This window comes from Mytilus edulis, chromosome 5, assembly GCF_963676685.1.
Source record: "Mytilus edulis chromosome 5, xbMytEdul2.2, whole genome shotgun sequence".
In the NCBI taxonomy this organism is placed as follows: Eukaryota; Metazoa; Mollusca; class Bivalvia; order Mytilida; family Mytilidae; genus Mytilus; species Mytilus edulis.
Window position 1 is genome coordinate 3,489,027 of NC_092348.1, and position 21,262 is coordinate 3,510,288.

General features: G+C 37.8%; 3 protein-coding genes across 4 annotated transcripts; 2 read left to right on the forward strand and 1 right to left on the reverse strand.

Annotated features, from left to right (window-relative positions):
- The first annotated feature begins 3,408 nt into the window (after positions 1-3,408).
- LOC139522783 (uncharacterized) lies at positions 3,409-6,340 on the forward strand. 2 transcript variants are annotated; one of them, XR_011664490.1, is made up of 3 exons: positions 3,409-4,046; positions 5,365-5,624; positions 6,186-6,340. XR_011664490.1 is itself a non-coding variant. In XM_071316297.1 (2 exons), exons 1-2 carry the CDS (start codon positions 5,322-5,324, stop codon positions 6,321-6,323), a joined length of 441 nt encoding a protein of 146 aa, XP_071172398.1. In that variant the 5' UTR covers positions 5,261-5,321; the 3' UTR covers positions 6,324-6,340. The 2 variants fall into 2 exon arrangements, 1 of the variants encoding a protein (XP_071172398.1); XM_071316297.1 differs by lacking the exon at positions 3,409-4,046 and having other exon boundaries at positions 5,261-5,624.
- An 812-nt stretch (positions 6,341-7,152) lies between these two features.
- On the reverse strand, positions 7,153-10,083 carry LOC139522780 (uncharacterized). The gene has a single exon (XM_071316295.1). The coding sequence runs from the start codon at positions 10,035-10,037 to the stop codon at positions 7,980-7,982; it is 2,058 nt and encodes a 685-aa protein (XP_071172396.1). The 5' UTR covers positions 10,038-10,083; the 3' UTR covers positions 7,153-7,979.
- A 7,370-nt stretch (positions 10,084-17,453) lies between these two features.
- LOC139522656 (uncharacterized) lies at positions 17,454-20,871 on the forward strand. The gene is made up of 2 exons (XM_071316124.1): positions 17,454-17,690; positions 17,902-20,871. Exon 2 carries the CDS (start codon positions 18,265-18,267, stop codon positions 20,869-20,871), a length of 2,607 nt encoding a protein of 868 aa, XP_071172225.1. The 5' UTR covers positions 17,454-17,690; positions 17,902-18,264.
- The last annotated feature ends 391 nt before the right edge of the window (positions 20,872-21,262 follow it).

The following is a 21,262-nucleotide window of genomic DNA, read 5'->3' on the forward strand; positions in this document are numbered from 1 at the left end:
TGGTTAGATTGATTGGTTGGTTAAAAACTAATGTAAATGTTGTAATTATGCAGAAACAATATTCGAGTTCAGAGTCAGAAAAAAATTAATTATAAATATATTTAAACCTTATTACACGTAGTATAGTATGCTTTATAGTTTTTTTGCAGTGGTATTGTTTTTGTTTTCCAGTACACGATGGTGCTTAAACATAAGGGGGTAATATTTTGACATGCTAATCATTGGAAGTGTAACTGACACTAATCATGAATTATAATGCAAATATGCATTCATGGAGGTTTTTTCTTGGTGATCGTCAATAAAAATATGATTTTACTAATCTCTGTTATCAACAAATAAATACAAGTATGACATGTTATACATATCGTTATTTCAGTCGGCTTTCTAATCAAAGGATTTTGTTATTACTTTAAGTCGAAACTTCTGTGTGTTCCGGTTCTTCGGCTTGAATAGTGAATGAGAATATGATAACTGTTACGAGTACGACGTGTATAGAAAATAGTATCCACCAAGGATCCTTTGACATTATGCATGTGTCTAGATACAGATTACACTATCCTCTGTCAACGCTCTATGATGCTCCTTTTAGAGTTCATGCGGTTCTCCGCATTTTTTTAAATTTGTTACCATGAAAATTTATGACATTTGAACATCTCGAAATTACTGTTTCCTATTTTAGTAAAGAGTGCTTGATTCATTGTAGTACTTTCATAGTGCTGTCATGAAATATAAGCTACTCCATAATATGTTCAGAGTAGAGGAAATACTCTGTAATATTGTCTCCATCAAAACACATATGATCGTATTATTACGGAATAAAGGGTATAAATATGTGGTATTACATGATCGTATTTGATCCTTACGGAATAAAGGGTATAAATATGTGGTATAACATGATCGTATTTGATCCTTACGGAATAGAGGGTATAAATATGTGGTATAACAGGAAGTTATTATGACATTGTTTACAGTTGAAAGTTTCCAGGTTGACATCTGTTATGCAGAGCAAATGTGCATGGACAGTGCTATGAATTGATCGACGCCTTTAGTTTATAATAGTTTCCATTCAGGCATGGTCTTCGCTTTCATTACTGTGAATAAAATTGAGAATGGAAATGCAGAAGATCACCAACAGGTCTTCAATGCAACGAGAAATACATGTATGTACCAATAAATGGAAAATACCAAGGGGACAAACAATCGTTTACGTCCAATAAAAACAGACATCACTTTAGCAAAACAAAATCGGCAATTAGCACTTAAGGATGTAGTTAGGTGAGGTTTTGGAATTTGTGTCAGATGTTCGGACTCCTTGGTGTTTTCCGACGATACCAATGTAAGATATTTTGCCCCATAACACCCAGGTATCTTTTCATATAAGACTTTTAAAATAGCTCATAACAGGTAATTTTAGACCTTTCAATATTTTTAGCTTATGTTGATCCTAATTATATAATGCTCTTCTGGGTTAAAGTATCAATTTTGAATTCTTGATTTATTTTATTCTTTAATGTCATGACAATATACGACTGCTGACACTTATCACACATAATTCGATTTTCCGTCTGGAGAACTTGAATAAACTCAGTTTTATGGCGGTTTGTTTTAATGATATAATTTTTTCCAATTTCCAAGAATTTTAACATGTTTTTCTAATCAAACAAATTTTGTATCTGGCTCTTTCCGTGTGGTTCCTTGAATGCTTTCCTCTTTACATTTATATTATTTCGAAAGTTCTGTTGTCACTGTCAGCGATTTCAGTGACCAAACAAACTTGAGTTTGCAGGAAATTAGGAAGTGACATCGGTTAAAGAAAATTTTAAAATAAAACTGTAACGTTGACGAATCCTTGTTGCTACTTTTCTATTTTATTTTCATTTATTTTTATTATTTTTGACCACTGGAGCTACACGTATGTACATTCGTATAATTAATTAAAACGGGTATTCATTAGTGCAAGATGAAAGATGCATTTTGTGTTTGATGCATAGACTGTTTTGTTTTATATGTAATTGGCATTTCAAAACAAATTAATAATTTTATAATAAAATACACAAAAATACGGAAGTGGTATTATATTGGCTTTAGAACTTCAAGTGCAGATGCAAAATAGGGAAAAGGTTACTTAGTACCTTGTAACTGTCAGAGACTAGCGTAATCAAGAAAACAAATATTCTTTCTGTTTTACATAATTAGTATATGAATGTGAATAAGAACATAATTAAAACAGTGTCTATGTCACATGTACATATTGGATACTTTCAGTATCGGATGTTTTTCTACAAAATATTTCCAGATACGCAGAATACAAAATGTTTTCCATGTCAGAAATGTTAAAAAAAAACAAGTCCAATATTCTATAACTTTAAACAAAAGTAATCTGAGTAGAATATGCATCTATAGATTCAAAGTTTGACAGGAAATGAACAAGCATATATTATGATACAATTTGAGTAAAAATTATATTTCGTCATTTTTTAGGGTCCAACGAAGATGGAAGTGTTTAACGACCTTGACTGGCCATACAGATCTGCCATAACACCTAATTAAGAAAGAAAAAAGAATATGACAAAGACGATCGTGAACCATACATATTTTTGACAGACACATTTACGTTAATTTTGGATTTGGGAGTACTGAATTGTGAAACAAGTAGATGTGTATGTACGACGTGCATGTTAGATAATAATAAAAAAAAAAGCGCCTTCCTTTGTATCAAAGTATAACCATGTTACTCTCTCCAAATTGTGCAATATTTCATGATCAATTCAAATATTAATTTGATGTATAAATGTATCATGTCAAAATAAATAAAGACTAAACGCACCTGTTAGTAACACTCAAAATCAAGACAAAAAATAAATAATACTGTAAAATACAAAAGCCAAAATCAACATAAACTATATAGTTTATGATACTTAGAATCAATACCACTTAACATGATGTCGTCTTCATTGAATAAGAGTGAAACCATAAGTAACTGATGGACATGTTATCTCAAATCTTAATTCTTGATTTAAGTGATAACAAAATGTTTTCCTTAGAAGTCAAAACAATAATATGTTTCACTTAACCGAATTGTATATATATATATATATATATAATAGTTTAACTAACACAAAAAGTGCACACTTGTATGTCTTAAATCGATAAAGCCCTATATGTTACTGTTCGGTACATCATTATTGATGTCTTATATCGATAAAGTCCTATATGTTACTGTTCGGTACATAATTATTGATGTCTTATATCGATAAAGTCCTATATGATCATTATTGATGTCTTATATCGATAAAGTCCTATATGTTACTGTTCGGCACATCATTATTGATGTCTTATATCGATAAAGTCCTATAAGTTACTGTTCGGTACATCATTATTGATGTCTTATATCGATAACGTCCTGGGCCCGGTTGTTCAACTTGTCGTTAACTTAACGTAAGCGTTAAATTTAACGTGTCGTTAAATACTCTAACGTATCGTTACTTAACCCATGGTTAAAATGGTGTTGTTCAACTTGGTTTAACGCCGTCGTTAGTTAACGATGACGTTAAATAATTTAACCACTCGTTAAATATTTAACTAAAGTTTAGAGATTATTCTCTTTACCCACAATGCATTGGTTTGTTAATATTTACTTCAACATGGCTGACAAGTCTTCTGCTAAAACACAAAGGGACAGAAAACCTAACTTCACCCAAGAAGAAGTAAATGTAATTCAAGATCAAGTGCAAAAGAATTACAAAGTGATTAATGAAAAGTTTGGGGATGGTATAACCAATTCCAGAAAGATTGCTGTCTGGAGCAGGATTTCCATCTTGGTCAGTGCTCTGGGTGTTGCCAACAGGTCTCCCAAAGACTGTAAAGACAAGTGGGCTAACACCAAGAAGGTGGCTAAGAAGGTTTTTAACAACCGTAACAAGGAGCAGAGGGCTACTGGTGGTGGTCCACAGCCAAAAAACTGAGTCTGGCCATTGAAAGAACAATAGACCTTTGTAAAGACTCAGCTTCTTTCAAAGGTCTTGAAGGAGTTGAAAGTGTACTTGGTATGTATCAGTAACTAATTTATACTCTTTTGTGAATATGTAAAAATAATAAATCTTTAAATGCTATTAATTATTCTCTCCGATTTCATGCAACTTTGTGTTAAAAAAAATCGCCGATTATTTATACCATGTCATCAAAATTTGACAGGTATTTAGCTGATTTATTAATCTTTAATAATGTGTAAGCTTAGTATTTAAATGGCATTCGGCTATATTCAGTTTTACTCAGTGAATAATAAGTATTTCAATTCATTTGGTCAATTATTTATGTCGTCTGCATTCTAGTATTTACGTCCTAAATATTAACCTTGAAAGACGCTCAGCATGCTAATGAACATATTTGTTTTTGAGCCTTATTACCTCATGACACACATTTTTCTAGCGATGGATGATTTCAAATATTGTAATGATAGTTTGGAACAATACATGTTCAGTTCAAATTTTTTGTTTATCCACGAAAGAACCTCCTTGCTGTTATTTTCCTTTGATTTGTAGCCGACAGGACGATGTTTCTCGGACCCTGGCTAACCCGTACCTTAAATTCGATCGTGGCATACGCTCGTAAAGGCCAAGATTTTAACAATTTTAATAATCATCTTTTGTTGATCGTTCAAGATTTGGAAAATAAATATATATAGATGGTGTTAAACTTTGTGGGATATGAGTGAAAAAAATGTGGATAAAAAGGGGGAGGGCTATACAGTGAGAAATGTATGCACAGAAGTGCCACTGGAATAGGTCCTTTTTATTTTGTCAAATATACCGAAGGGGACGCAATATCAACACTGTAAAATGTAGATGGGCCAGCAATTTTCATTTAACAATAAGCAATGTAAAGATTATTTTTTTGACAGCGAGTGAGATTGCGAGTTTAAATCCAGCATGGGCAGGTGCCCTCTAATCCTTGATGATAATTGACTAAGGATTGGATACCCTACCTAATGTCGGGTGTTTACTCCAGCTTCATCCATCAATAAAAACTGACTTCAATGAAATAGCACGATTGTGCTGAAAGCAGCGTTAAACACCAATATTCATTATTCATCAAAACCAATAGATTTGCTAGAAAATTATTTAAAATTGTGCAATACTGCCTTACAATTGAACAGAAGTTGTCTTATGATATATAGTTTTGTTACTGACCGTCTCGTTTTGGTTGTCATTGATGCATATGGTTTGTCAGGCTAGGTCAATGAAAGCAAAGAAAGAATGTCTGACAAAAAAATTCTCTTTAAGTAAGAAAATTTAACAATAGACACACGTCTATTCATCATCATGATAATTATAAAAATAACAATCTCCTTATTATATTTTCTAGATGACAACTCAGCAGCATTGCCAGAGGAGAGTGCAAGTAATTCCCAGGACCTGTTTGATACCCCTCCAAGCCAACCACTTTCCCAATCTGGATCTGAATCCATTCTTCAGCCATTACCACTAATATCGCTTCTACCGGCTGTAAATATCCAGGTGCCACGCCCAGTGGCTGCAGTAGTTGAGCTGAGGACTCTAACAGCACAGAAAGCAGAAAATCCAAAGAAAAGGAAAGCAACTGCTGATGATGTTTATGGGCTTCAGGTAAAATTTCACATTTGCATTTATTTTAGAAATAATCCAAAATAATAAAAATCAATTAACATATTATTGTCTTATAATGAATGGCTCGGTGTTAGTTTGAAGACTGTCATTATACTCGGGAAAATAAAAAGGTAAAATTCAATTATCAACACTAAGAAAAGTTGACTTTTTGGGTCCCCATCGATTAGTTTGTATCATACAGATACAGATCCAGGGGACTAGGGGCCCGGTCAATGCCCTCCCCTTTGTGGTCAGTCAGTACCCGCTTACAAAAAGTTCTGGATCTACCACTGGTTTAGGCAATGATGTGAGACCGTGTATCGATCTTAAATTACACAAAATCAACATCTTTATGAAAATCTTCTAATATAAATATTTAAAATTTATGGTCTTCCAGCTGCTGGCCAAAGCATAGGTCCAACAGGTCATACACTTTATCTGGAAATCTCAATTTCATTCAATACTTCTGTAAATTCCACAAGAGTTGTAAGGTATACAGACACATATAAAGATATATGTTAAAATAATCATATGGATCTACATGTATCATTTTTATTTCAGGTACTGTATTTGAAGGGTGAAATGGAAAAGCAGACAAAAGAGATGAAGAAATTAGACCTTCAGATAGAGTTGCTAGAATTAATGAAACAAGACAAAGAGAATACTCCACTAACATTTTCTCAACTTTTAATGAATTAAAATATTTATTTTTCTTATCAATTAACAATTCTTTGCCAGACAGTTTTCACTTGACCTCGACCTCATTTAATGGATCAGTGAACAAGGTTAAGTTTTGGTGGTCAAGTCCATATCTCAGATACTATCAGCAATAGGTCTAGTATATTGGGTGTATGGAAGGACTGTAAGGTGTACATGTACAACTGGCAGGTGTCATTTGACTTTGTCCTCATTTTCATGGTTCATTGGTCGATGTTTAGTCTTCTTGGTTAATGTTAAGTTTATGTGACAGTTGTAATATAGCTTTATTATGTAAATCAATCGTATCTGATTTTATGCCCTTTATGGGCCCTGTAATTTTGGAAATAAAAATATTCTATTCTATTCTATTCTATATTAAGGACTATCCACATAACATCAATGATTAATAAAGAAGGCTAGATATTTTAGCGTGTGTACTCTTGTTTTAATTCTGGCTATGCATTTATTTGGTATGTTTATATTCGTTCATATCGTTTGCTTTACATCCAGTGGCAAATATTTCATGCATGTTCATGATGAGAACAAATTAACAAAGAGTACAATATGTATAATCAGACCCCTCACACGATTTTGTTATATGCATGGCGTTACACTTATCCATACAACGCAATCAGATTATACATCCCCTTTCCAACCAGATGTGCCGGCATTTTTACACACCCAACAGTCTATGGAAGACCCACTTTGCGACAAAGGTTTCACTGATTGGACGAACAAATTCCAAAGGATGACCTTAAATGTATACCTTAATCAAGCCTTGGGGTAAAATGTCATTCAGTGTACTGATGTATATTTAAGCTAACTTACCAATTATGCTGTGATCGGCAAGGCTTAGATTGTAGGTTTAAGTATTGTCACTCTTAAATGCTCTCAAATAGTCTCTGCAATATATCTGTGACACTCGTCTGCAACTGTCTTTCACACGAGGAAGATTACTCCGCACACACACTTCCGGTTGGACTCTCTGGTTCTCTCGTCCCAGTCCGTACTCGTCATGTCTAGCTTACGTAACCTTACCACACCCTCCCCCCTTTTAAAAGACGGAGGGATGCTCCTGCATCTTCTTTTATTTTTTTAACAGACTTTCTATATGAACACTATGAGCACTAGAGCTTTCTCCTAGAAATAAACTTAATCATCTTCTACTTATCACATTTAACTTAAACGGATAAAAAAAAATTCCAACGCAAAGAAATTTATTTTCCCCGTGCCAAATACCTAGCATTTCTGCATTTCAACGTTATACTTCAAAAAACATATATACATTTCCTCCTTTGCTCCTTTCGCACTGAGCATGGAATAATTAGCGTTAACTTTGTCAGCTGTGAAAATGGGGGGCCCGTGTAAACGGGTACATTTCACAAACTTACATCACCTAACGAATACGATTCACTTTAAATCACTGTACACATTATCCAATAAAAAAAATAATCCAACAATCACATTGTATTGTCCTATACATGTGAACTATTTACACATAAACACTATTGGAGCTAGGCCTGTTCACTTGTACTATATCTGTTAATCCAAAATAGTTCAATAAACATATTTACATATATGTATACCACTATTTGTTCCGTGCATACATCTTATCCACTAACATTTTATATACACAACGAAATAAGTATATGACACTTAAACAAAAATTCTCTGGGCATTCTCCAAGGTTGCCAATGCCATTGTCTGGAGGTCAACATACCTCAGTGTTGCTAGTTTTTCAACCACTTCTCCAACATATATTGGGGTGTTTATTCGTATCCCCCTCGGTGGCATGTATGGTGCATCAGTTTCTGCCAGTAGTCTGTCGACAGGGATGTAGCGAAGAGCCTGAATCTGTTGTTGGTTGAATTTTGTTATGAGGTGTGTAAATCCAAAATATGTGTTTCTAAAATTTGAAAGCCATGAAGTTATTGTCTCTTTATCGCTCGTAAAACAGTGTAATATAAAAATTTGATCTGGATGACAACGGTGTTTAAAAATTTGTAAAGCTCTGTAATACAGGTTTTTGGAATACGTATCTTGTCTATTGCTTCTAATGTGTAAAATAAGTGGCATTGTTGGTTTAATCCATTCGGTTATTTCTTTTAAAAATTGTTCTTGTCTATCTAAATTTGCCCTGCCAGGATTCATGCTGCTGTCCAGCCCCACCTCACCTACTGCTGAAACACGCGAGTTGGTCACATATTCAAAAAATCTGCCTACTGACTGTGGTGATGCTTCATATATTTTCTTGGGGTGAAGTCCAATAGCCACTTTCCATTTTGAATCAAACGGAACTGTCTCCGGATACGTTTCTGGGTCGCAAAATATTAACAGGCCACCTTTTATATTTACTGGCACTACTGGAGGTCTTTCCATTTGCTCTCCGAGCCAACGCTCTATGGTAATAGCGGTCGGATTACCAGATATTCTGGTACTGGCACGATCCAGATGAAAATGAGAGTCAAACACATCCAGCACACTCCTCTTCTGTACACGTAGTTCACTGGAGTGCTCCTGTTTGGATCTTTTTACAGGGATAACTGGTTCATCTGATGTCCCTCTTTTAAGTTTCACTATTCTTCTGTCGGACTCTACCAGTGGTGTATCCTTTATTGTCGGTGTTTCTATCTCATTTGTCTCTTCATCTATGTCGACATTCAATTCTTCTCTCATGGCAAGCACTCTAGCAATGAGAGAGTATGTCTTGGCATATTCAAGTGGCGATTTTTCCAAGTTTTCAATATTGTTCATGAATTCCAGCCCAAAACACATATATGCTGATAGCTGTTCATTCAGCAAATACTGGCTAAACAAAACCTGGTATCTCCAGTGAACTAACACACAAGGTGACACTATTGGCCTAAGAGCATACCTGTCTGGTTTGCGCCATTTCAGCTCCTCACAAAGCCCTTCCATCTGGATCCTTGCATTAGAGAGGATCTCACTTCTCTTGGGTATCATTTTGGCAATGTTGTTATTTGCCCATCTTATAAGCTCGGTCATAGAACTGTGTCCAGTCAGACACTCACTTAGATACTGTAGCACATTACCCCTCAGTTGATGGACCTCTGCTAATCTTTCTTGCCTCACTGGTGGTTGTGGATTGTCCCACATGATGCGCGGCATGTGGATGTGCTGCACATGAAACTTGAGTTTTCTTCCCACAAAATCGCATCCCTCAAATGGACATGGTGAGTTCCGAGGATCATCCTTCTTTTCTTCAACTTGTAAATGCAAGCTACCTTCTGATATTTCTTCATATACCGAGTTGTTATTATCATCCCTCGAGCTGTCATCCCAGTCGCTATCACTCTCAATCGCATCCAGCTTGAACGTTCTTCTTACTTCAATATTCTCTGTCATCTTTGGATACCAACGAGGTTCTGTTGTTTCAGATTCCGATGACTCAATATTCTCACACTGAGACAGTAAATTTCTAATATTGGTCAAGTCTTCCTTAACAATGCATGTGCGCTCCTTTTGAATAATTTGTTCATACGTCCATGTTGGTAATTTAGATGGTAAATCTGACTTTGGAATCTGTTCATTCACTACAATGTCCCCAGTGGTTTCATCATAGCCAATATGAGGATTATCCTCAAACTCATCCATATCCGCCACAGAATCTGTCCCTATACTCTCTGCATCTAACAACGTGTCTTCAGAACTTGAAATGTCCTCAAAAACAATTTCCGCCTTATCACTGTCCATACTTAAAATGACCACTTCCCTCGAGTGCAGTATGTGACCGTCTACACGGTAAAGCACTTAATACTAACTCAAACTATCCGTATATATATATATATTTACACTACGCAAAAAAATAAAAAACGCAAACGTACACAAATATATGAAAAAATGTCAATAAAAATGTCAATGTCAACACAGTCAAAACTGGATAAATCCTGAAATATAAAGAATACAATAATTATAACTCCTATATACACTATCACTTTGCACGGCCCACTATATATCATTCGGTGTTTGACATTTCGGACAGTGATACGTCGCGAAAGTCTCGGCCACTTCTGGAGTGACATTTACGCAAGTCCCATGATACCAGTCGTCGCAAAGGTCGCACTGTATCATGAACGCACCTTGATCCCCTTTTCTACAAATGCAATAAATGTCTCCATTATCTACTAAAATATTTTCACCATCCCTTAACTGATTTTGCGCTCTTTTCAGCCAAGCCGGAATATTGCGATCATTGCACTTTTTCATTCGGTCATGATTTATCACGAACACTGACTTCTCTAGTTTTACTCTATAAACATATGACGTAATTTTCTCAACTATTATACCTGGTCCTTTCCATGGAGGGTCAAGTTTCTTACACCGTCCTTTGACACTTGCAGTATCTATGATATATACTAAGTCACCTGGAACATATTCATTTTTTCTCATCTTTATATCATAGTCCCTTTTCATATATTCCTGCGAAGTTTTAAGTTTTTGACGCGCGATTTCATGCGCTTGTCTGATCTCTTCAATCAATCGACTGACATATGCCTCCTCGCATTCATCACTCTCTTCTGTTGGTGGTCGAAAAACTAAATCTATTGGCATGTTTACCTCTCTTCCAAGCATCATTTTATTAGGTGTCATTCCTGTCATTCTGTTATCTGATGATCTAATAGCACTAGCAAGTTGTGGGAGATATTCGTCCCAATCCTTTTGTGATTTGTTCACGAAACATCTTACAATGTCCATCAGAGTCCGGTTATACCTTTCTACCTGACCATTTGCAGATGGTCTATAAGCGGTGGTCCTTGTTTTATGTATCTGTAGAGTTTTACACACCGATTTAAACAGATTGCTCTCAAAATTTCTCCCTTGATCGCTATGTATAGAGAATGGACACCCGAAACGTGTGAAAAACTCATTCACAGCTGCTTTTGCTGTTTCTTCAGCTGTTTGTGATGGTAGAGGTATAATTTCTACCCATTTAGTAAACTGGTCTACCATAACCAATATATTTGTATTTCCCCTTGTTGTTTCGGGTAACGGTCCTAAGAAGTCTATATGAACTCGCTCCATGGGTGCTCCTGCATGATACGGGGTCAATGGACATCTTGCTTTTCTCGTTGGCTTTTTGTTCTTATTACAGACATTACAGGTCCTAACATACTCTTTTATCATGTCTCCCATTTTGTACCAATAAAATTTCTTTTTAACTCTACCTGTTGTTCGGTCTATACCTTGATGTCCAGTTATTGGAAGGTCATGATTTAGAATCAATACCTCCTGAATATATGCCTTTGGAACAACTAATCTAACCTGATCACTCTTTGATCTATTAAAAAGTACTGCCTTATCTAAAAAGAATTGTTCTTTATTGACTAAATATTTCTTGGCTGCTGGTCCTGCCATGTACACTATATTATCTGGTGGTTCTTCCTCTTTTTGTAGCCAGTGTAGTATCAACTGCAAGTCTGGATCCATTGCTTGTTCAGATGACAACTGGTCAGTTGTATACTGAATTCCAAATGCACTTTCTTCAGTTAAAGATGCGGTGTTCGCTAAAACTCCGTCTAAAACCATAGTTGTTGTATTACACTCCCTTGATCCTTCCTTAGCTCCCTGAATTACACCAGATGTACTACCGGGGTACTCTTTTTCTCCTGATCTATTGACATTATGTTGGACCGCAGCTAACGGTATCACATTGTCAATTGTTCGGAAATCCTGCCATTGTTCATGAACTTTAACACAATACTTACATCCTCCACACGGAAGAGATTCTGGATTCACAGAAATTGACATTTCCGGGCAAGGTTTTCCAGCAATCTGTCGAGACAAACCATCCGCGTTAACGTGTTGTCTTCCTGGGCGATGTTTGATTTTCATATGGTATTGACTTAAAACCTCTAGCCATCGTGCTAGCTGCCCCTGTGGTTCTTTAAAACTTATCAGCCACTGTAAACTACTATGATCAGATCTCACTATGAATTCTCGACCTAATAAATAGTGTCTGAAATGCTGTGTGAATCGAACTACTGCCAGCAATTCTTTGCGTGTGGTGCAATATCTACGTTGAGCTGGTGACAATGTGAAGCTTCCATAGGCCACAACGCGTTCCTTACCATCTTGCACTTGCAATAACTCAGCGCCTATGGCCATATCAGAGGCATCCGTATCCAAAATGAACTGGTCAGTTGAATTTGGTAACGTTAACACTGGTGTGGTCTGTAACGCACTCTTCAGTACGTCAAAAGCCTCCTGTTGACTTTGGTCCCATCTAAATGGTTTCTTTCCTGTTATCTCTGTTAATGGTTTAGCTATTTTAGAGTAGCTCTTAATAAAATTGCGATGGTAATTAACAAAGCCGAGAAACTGCTCTACTTCTTTCGTGTTACTCGGTATTCTCCAATTTTTTATCACTTCTACATACTCTTCCCCGATTGCCATACCCTGTTTGTTGACTGTTCGGCCTAAAAAACTTACTTCCCTTTTGCACAAATCACATTTCTTCGGTTTCAACGTTATTCCGTACTCACGGAAGCGTTCAAACACAGCCCTTAGATTTTGGATATGATCACTGAAATTTCTCCCCATGACAAGAATATCGTCCAAAAAACACAGTACAATTTGCCAAGTAAGACCCCGCAATACTAAATCCATAGCACGTGCATACGTGGATGGTGCATTGCAAAGTCCAAAACTCATGCGCGTAAACTGAAAAAGTCCGTACTTTGTTATGAAGGCGGTCTTTGCTTGGTCTTCCTTTGCCATTTTTACCTGCCAATACGCGGTATTAGCGTCTAACTTCGAAAACCACTCATTTCCGGCGAGTGTATCCAGACATTCCTCGATTAATGGTAACGGATAAACATCTTTTTTCGTTACAGAGTTGAGTTTCCTGTAATCAATCGCGTAGCGCACTTTCCCGTCTGATTTTCTGATCAAAACTGGCGCTGACGCCCATTCAGACATACTTGGTTCAATTACCCCAGACTTTAACATTTTCGCTAATTGTTGTTTTTCTTCTTCCACAAATTGTAACGGTGTTCTTCGCATTCTTTGTTTGATTGGTTGTGCTTGTCCCGTGTCAATACTATGTTCTACTCCTCTGAATGTACCAATGTCAAATTCATCTTTTGAAAATATGTCGGTGTATTCTGACAATAGCGCTTCTAACTGTTGTTTTTCATTTTCTGATAAATTCACACTAGAGCTATCTAATAACTGTCTAATTTCAGGAGATAACTCTACCTGCCCTTCTTCACTAACTTCTGTGATTTGATTCGTTGACACACTGGGTTCAATTTCATTAACCACTTCTGCTTTTGCAATAACAGAATTTTTCTTGAGTGTATAATATCTGTCACTAGCGTTAACCAAACAGATACTAGGTTTATCCTGATTGTTATAAAGACATCTTGGAATTAAAATTGGCAAATGTTCATCACATGGTTCAATTATATACCTTTCAAGTTGGTTTTCTAACTTCGCCTGCACGTGTACAACTGAATGCGGCGGAACTACAGTCCTTTTTCCAATTACTACTTTGGATACAACAGGTATACTTCTTCTCGGTCCAGGGGACATTTCTAACATTTCTCCTCCTATATTGAATGTGAGCTTTTCTAGGTCAACCGTTACCCTATACGCCACCATGAAGTTCAAACCTAACAACATGTCATCATCTATTGGCGCCACATACACATCTGTTTCATAAAGTTTTGTACCAATCCTTAATTTCACTGGACCTACTACTAAGGTCTTCATTTTCATGCCCCGGCCGGCAGCATGCATAACCGTCTCTCTCAACATTGGCGGTTTCTTCTTGAGTGATTCAAAAACTTTATCTGAAATAATGGTCACTTCCGCAGCGGTGTCTACAGCCGCCACCAACGGTGTATCTCCTAACTCTAAGCTCAATCTCAAAAGAGATGAATTACCTAACTGCATGGTTGTAAATATCCTCTCGGAGCCATCAGTCACTGTACTTGTTTCACTGATATCCACCTGGTTACCTACGTCTATTCCTGTTGGGGGATGGACCGTAGTTAACGGTATTTCCACAGTTGTTTTTTGTCCCTTTTCTTCCACTGATTTAATATCAAAAACATTGTCAACTTTATTTCCAACACTTTCCTCCTCACAAACTTCTGGTTTTCCACACACTGTTGTATCGGTGTCAACATCGTTAAATGTTGTTTTATCTGTGTGAACATCGTTAAATGTTTTATCACTTTGTACATCGTTAAATGTATTTACACTCTTAACATCGTTAAATGTTTTTTCGGTGTCAACATCGTTAAATGTTGTTTTGTCTAAATTGATCTTTTCATTTTGGCGATTTTCAACAGTGTGGGACGGACCAACGCCTTTTAGCCCGACCCTTTTAAGTTTAAAGCCTCTTTTGGTGTTTCATTAGACTTTGGACAAAACTTTGCAATGTGTCCCAACTCGTGACAATTATAGCACTCCCATGTCGATCTATCTCTTCCTTGATTTTGGCGCGGTCTGTACTGCGACCTGCCTTGACTGCTTGTTCCGGTTTTCTTGATTTGATTGATGGTATCCTTCATGTATTCCATTTCATTTTCCCATTTTCTCTCCATCCCTTTCATTTCTGCTTGTACAGCCTGGATGTTTTTATCAACACTGCTCTGAACATCACCAATATTTGACTGAATGTGCTTCAAATTACGGTCAACATTCTCAGTCAATTTATCTATGCTCTGGACTAATTGCTGTTGAGAATCCATCTTCACATTATTCACTTGGAATGCATTTTCCTCAAAATTTTCACTATTTGGCTCTTGGATCTCCCGTGTATTACGGGTACGCACATCCTGACCAAACAAGGCTTTGTCATTGTATTGTTGCCACTTGATTCGTTCCAATGCCTCATCTACTGTTTTAGGTCGAAAAGATGCTGCTACACTTCCTGCATGCTTATCCACAGTACCATGGCACAATTTCGTGATAACCTCACTTGTAACAAATTCTTCTGGCAACTCTCCAAACGCTTTGTCCGCCAAACTCAAAAGACGCTCTGCCCAATCGTCTAGGTCTTCTCCAGGGGATTGTCGTGCACTTTGGAACTGGATTCTTACAGTCTCTGTTAATTTTCTCAAATTAAATCTCTTCTCCATACATTTCACCAGTTCAGCATATGATATGTCCTTATTACGGCGCACACGCCCCAAGCAAAATCTTGCTGCATTCCCTGTTACTGCCCAACATAGATGTGCCCGTTTATCTTGTTCACTTAATCCTGCTACATCTGCATACATTTCAAACTTGCCCAAAAAGGATACCCAATCATCTCCCTTGTCTGTGCCATCATACTTGAGAGATTTCAACGGGGTAGTAGAAGCCTTATTAGTCATTGATCTTGAAATATTGGCTGCTGTACTTGGCGCAAATGTTTGGCTAGGATATTGACTGCCTATCCCATAGCCAGATGGTTGTTGAAAAGTTGTCATTGTTGGAGCTGCTGTATTGATTGGTTGTGCATTGTAACAGTAAGTACCTGTTGGTGCTGGTCTCAAAGTACTCCATACTGTGCTTGGCATTCCAGGCATATTTGGTGCTGAAAACACATTACTACCTGCTGAAACTGAACCTGGCAACATAGTTTGTAGTTGTGGTGTAAACTGTGGGGGTGCGACAGGGCGCATTACTGACTGTCCCACTTTACGCTTTCTCTGAGCAATGCCTGTGCTTACTGCTTTTGGTCGGAATGATAATGTTGGTTTTTCATGCCTGTCTACCGGACTTGAATAGCTTCTCGGAGCCACTTGTTCAAATTTTGGTACACTATCCAGAACTTTGCCCGTTTTCACGGGTTCTTGCACAAGATCAAATTTAATCTTCTTCTCTTGAGATTCCTGACCCAGCTGCATTTGTGGATATTGAAAACTAAATGCCTTTGGTGGTATCAAGGACTCACTTTTTTCAATAATTGTCTGCAAATTAGGAACTTTTGTCTCCTCCTCTTCACCATATTCATTTTGCTCCTCCCCCGAAAAGATGGAACACTTGTCAGCAAAATCCTCCAAATCATCCTCGACATGGTCCACAAATTTAACATCACAAAGAGTGGTGTAGTCAATGAATTGGTGGACAACATCCATTCTTATATGCGGGATAGTCACTAACATTTCTGGTGTTATATCCCCTTGTTTACGCAATTCCCAAATACGGTCTGCAGTAATCTGACCAACGGACGGAATTAACAACAATTCATCATAACCACAAAAATTAACACACACTTTGTCCATATTGATGTCACGTTCTAAATAAGACATCTTGTTTAATGAATTTTATTTTCACTTAACGCACTCAAATTTCACTCAGGATTTATTATGCGAACTGTATACACGAATATAATATTTCACTTTTACTCTTGAAAAAAAATATACCTTTACAATTCAAATTTCAGAAGAAGAAAAATCAAAGTCCCATTTAATAAATTGTTCTCTGAACACTTGTTTTTGTTTTTATCCAAAAAAAATTAATTTTGCCCATTTGACCGTTCTCACGGTGATATGGTTAACAAAAATCTAATTTTCCGACTAACGGCTAAAAAAAAAGACAAAAGACTAAATTTCCAAAAACGTCTAATACTAGGATACTGTGGTTAATTTGCCCGCTTTTTGGTGAAAACTATTTTTTCCTTGACAAAATTTTTCAAAATTTCAAAAATAACAAAAAAACTACTCACTGTTGTTGCAAAATGATATACTGAATCACATTTATCCTTTATTCATGAATTCCACACAGTTATATCCTGTTTAACTGTCGATAGATCATACAACGTGTTCGCGCTCACGAACTATTTTTTTCTGCACTTTCCCTTTGAAAAGCTTTTCACAACACTTAAACCCAGCTCGCAGTCGCCATTTGATGTATATTTAAGCTAACTTACCAATTATGCTGTGATCGGCAAGGCTTAGATTGTAGGTTTAAGTATTGTCACTCTTAAATGCTCTCAAATAGTCTCTGCAATATATCTGTGACACTCGTCTGCAACTGTCTTTCACACGAGGAAGATTACTCCGCACACACACTTCCGGTTGGACTCTCTGGTTCTCTCGTCCCAGTCCGTACTCGTCATGTCTAGCTTACGTAACCTTACCACAGTACAATTAACAATGAGATGATTATTCTGTTACACCGTTCCGTAATTTATACAGTTCGTTTGATTATATTCTTAATCTATTTATGTGTTCCAGTCTAGGAGGATTATTCATCTTTAACCTCATAAGAACATTAAAACATCGTATCATCGCTACCTTTCCCCTGCTCACACGGATCTCAAACCGAACATTGCAAGGTCATACCAGTTCTGGAGAACTTTTCAAAGGACAAACGTCATCTAGGACACAATTCGTGGCTAACCACAGAGTGAGTTGACTTTACAACATTGTTTTTGAAGCCTTCAAATTACTCTATACATATTTGAACATTCTCTCCGTGAAACACTGGAAATTTAACTGCTCTTGAAAGTACAACATTTTCTCGGATTCAACGGACTGTGCTATCTATTACTTTTGACATTTCGTTTTAATAACATTAATTGAACACATTGTAAAATTGTATTTTATTTGTTTTTCAGCTTTTTACCATATGTCAGATTGGTTCATAATTAAAGTATCAGCACCTGATAGTCTTTTCTCCTTGAGCCCAATCGTCGGTTATACTTAATGGTCAGGCCATTACAGTAAAAAGTCTACAACTTGCCTGTTGTGTCTCACAGATAACGCCACTCCACAGCTACATAACAACCTACCTGTTGAGCCCTGCATGTACGCGTCATCCCTTGACGTACAGTAAATTGACAACAACTTGTCTACACATCTCCTGATCAGGAAATACAACGGAGCATCGTTCGTAGCTGTTACATCGACACTACGCAACACAGCGTGTGCGTCCTAGGCAGCAAACCAACAACGTTGAACAAACATTGCCGATTTACATCATGGATCCCAGTCACGCGGAACAGCAAGAAGAGGTTCAGCCCCCAGAGGGAGATGTCACTGAAGAACCTATAGAGAATCCGTCTATAACCACACACTTAGATGAAAATCCCGAGACGAGGCGAGTACGCGACCTCACAGAAAAAGGTAAAGGCGTTTACACAGAAAAACGTAACAAGTTCTGTGAGGAACTAGAGGCCCTTTGGTCAGATATAACAACCCAGTTATTGGAAAGTACCACACCTCCCAATGAACTTCAGCAAGTCTTAACAACTCAGGACAATCTTGTAAAAGCCTGTACAAATTATCGTCGGCTCACAGACGAGTATCTGGACTTCCTAAAAAGGACCAGAACGTTGGACAGTCAAAAAGACATTGACGCATGTAACCTCACATTGGATCTTCGACTGTCCAAAGTGGAACTGGCCATGGACTCTTTACACGAGCATCGCCTCGCCCTAACAAAGGCCAAATCCACTAAAACAAAGACCTCAAAAGGTAAGAAAACCTCACGCAGTGGTAGCTCTAACGTGTCAGACATGTCAAGCCTAGCACGGAGAAAGCGTGCCAAGGCAGAGGCTGCCAAGTCTAAAATAGCCTTTGTAGAGCAACACGCCATTATCCTACAACAGGAAGCAATGTTAGAAGAACAAGCCCTGTTCAGACAAGGTGAAATGGAACAGGAAGCTGCACGCAAACAGGCAGAAATGGAGCAAGAAGTCGCTCAACGTAAACATGAGACTGCCCACAGAAAGATGCAATTAGAACAAGAGGCTATGCGCAGGAAGGCTGAAATGCAACAAGAAGCCGCACGGGTAAGCCGTGAAAAAGCCGAGCTGAAAGCCAAATTTAACCTTCTTGAAGCACAGAGAGAAGCTGCAGCCGCAGAAGCCGAGGCTCGTATCCTGGAATACGATGACAGCCAAGCGTTTAGCGATCTCCCTGACGAAAAGGAAGACCCGCTCCAGCGTGTGCAAGATTTCGTCAATAAACTTCCTGTATCAACTGCTGTAAAGGAAGTAACAGGACCTCAAAAGAAAAAACAAATTCCTGTTAAAATTGAGCTGAGTCATGAAGCACCAGCGTTCGTGCCATCTGTGGCACTGAACTTGCCATCACAAACACCTAAGGTCTTGCCTACACGTGCTAAGTCACCAGATGTTAATGCATTCCCAGATCTGGGAACAATAACTAACATAGGAAAACAGGGCGTTTCAGAAAAGATCCCTGTCTTACACCAAAATCAAGGCGTCGTAGAAGAGATCCCTGTTTCACACCCAAAACAAGGCGTAATAGAAGAGAACCCTGTAGCATACCAGCAACAAATCAATCCCACGTCGGAGATAACTAGATTTCTTTTACGCAAAGACCTATTATTCTCCAGGCTAACAAATTTTAATGACCAGGCAGAATCCTTCCATACATGGAAATCTAGCTTCAAAAACGTCATAGACGAATTACAAGTTTCTGACTCGGAACAAATAGACCTACTGATTAAGTGGCTAGGGCCAGAGTCTGGTAAACATGCCATTAGTATTAGGGCATCAAATGCCAACAACCCTACTAGAGGCCTACAGAGGTTATGGCAAAGACTGGATGAGCGATATGGTGCTCCAGAAATGTTAGAAGCCTCTATCACGAGTAAACTCGTCAATTTTCCTACCTTGACGAACAAAGATAACGCACGTCTTTATGACTTGTCTGATATTCTATCAGAAATAGAATATCACAAGGAAAATCCCAAGCTGGGATGTTTGCTAGCATATTTTGACTCTTCGTCCGGGATAAATCCTATTGTGGAAAAACTGCCATACGGACTCCAAGAAAAGTGGATTACAAGAGCTTCAAGATACAAGTCAAAATATGAAGTTGTTTTTCCACCTTTCACAGAATTCTCTGCCTTCATCAGGGAAATTAGCAAAATTAAGAACGATCCTGGGTTCATCTTTGGGTCAAAGGTAACACCAAATACAAAAGACGCTACGCCAAGGTTCACACCTCAGACGTACTCTAAAGTCAACGTCCATAAGACGGCTGTTGAACAGCAAACTGAAAACAGCAGTCAACAACAAGATCTGTGTATCCTACACAAGACAAAGCATACCTTGAATGAATGCCGAGCATTCCGAGCCAAACCAATCGAGGAACGCAAGGAACTGTTAAGACAAAACAATGTGTGCTACAAGTGTTGTGAGTCAACCACACACAGAAGTCGGGACTGCAACGCAAGTATCAGTTGTAACGAGTGTGGAAGTGAACGACATACCACAGCACTTCACATCACTAGACCACAACAATCTGAAAGTTCCCAGTTTAGCTCACCCAGACAAGCCTACGGCGGGGAGCAGACAGAGTCAGCTGAAACAAAGTTAACCTCTGTAAGTTCGATCTGTACAGAGATTTACAAAGATCATAAGAGCGAGAAATCTTATGCCAAGATATTACCTGTGGACGTGTACCACAAGGACAAGACAAACAAAATTATCAGGATGTACGCCATTATTGACGACCAAAGCAACCGGTCTCTTGCCTCGCCTGAATTCTTCAGTCTGTTTAACGTTCGGGAGAAACCTGAAAACTACTCTCTTACGACATGCTCCGGCAGATAGCTACTTCCGGGAAAAGAGGAAAAGATTTCGTCATAAAATCTGTACATAGTGACGTACAATTTGATCTGCCTACATTAATTGAATGTAATAATATTCCCAATCATCGAGACGAAATTCCTACTCCTGAAGTTGCAATGCATCATCCACATCTGAAAGAACTCAGAGGAAGCATTCCACCAATAGAGGAACGTTGTCAAATTCTTCTCCTTATTGGAAGGGACCTTATAGAGGCACACCACGTCCTTGAACAACGCCTAGGACCATCCCGAACTCCATTTGCCCAAAAGTTGAGACTTGGTTGGGTCATAATTGGAAATACATACATTGACAAGCAAACTTCTCCTATTCAAGTCAACACAAAGATAACTAACGTTTCAATCACGGAATCAGA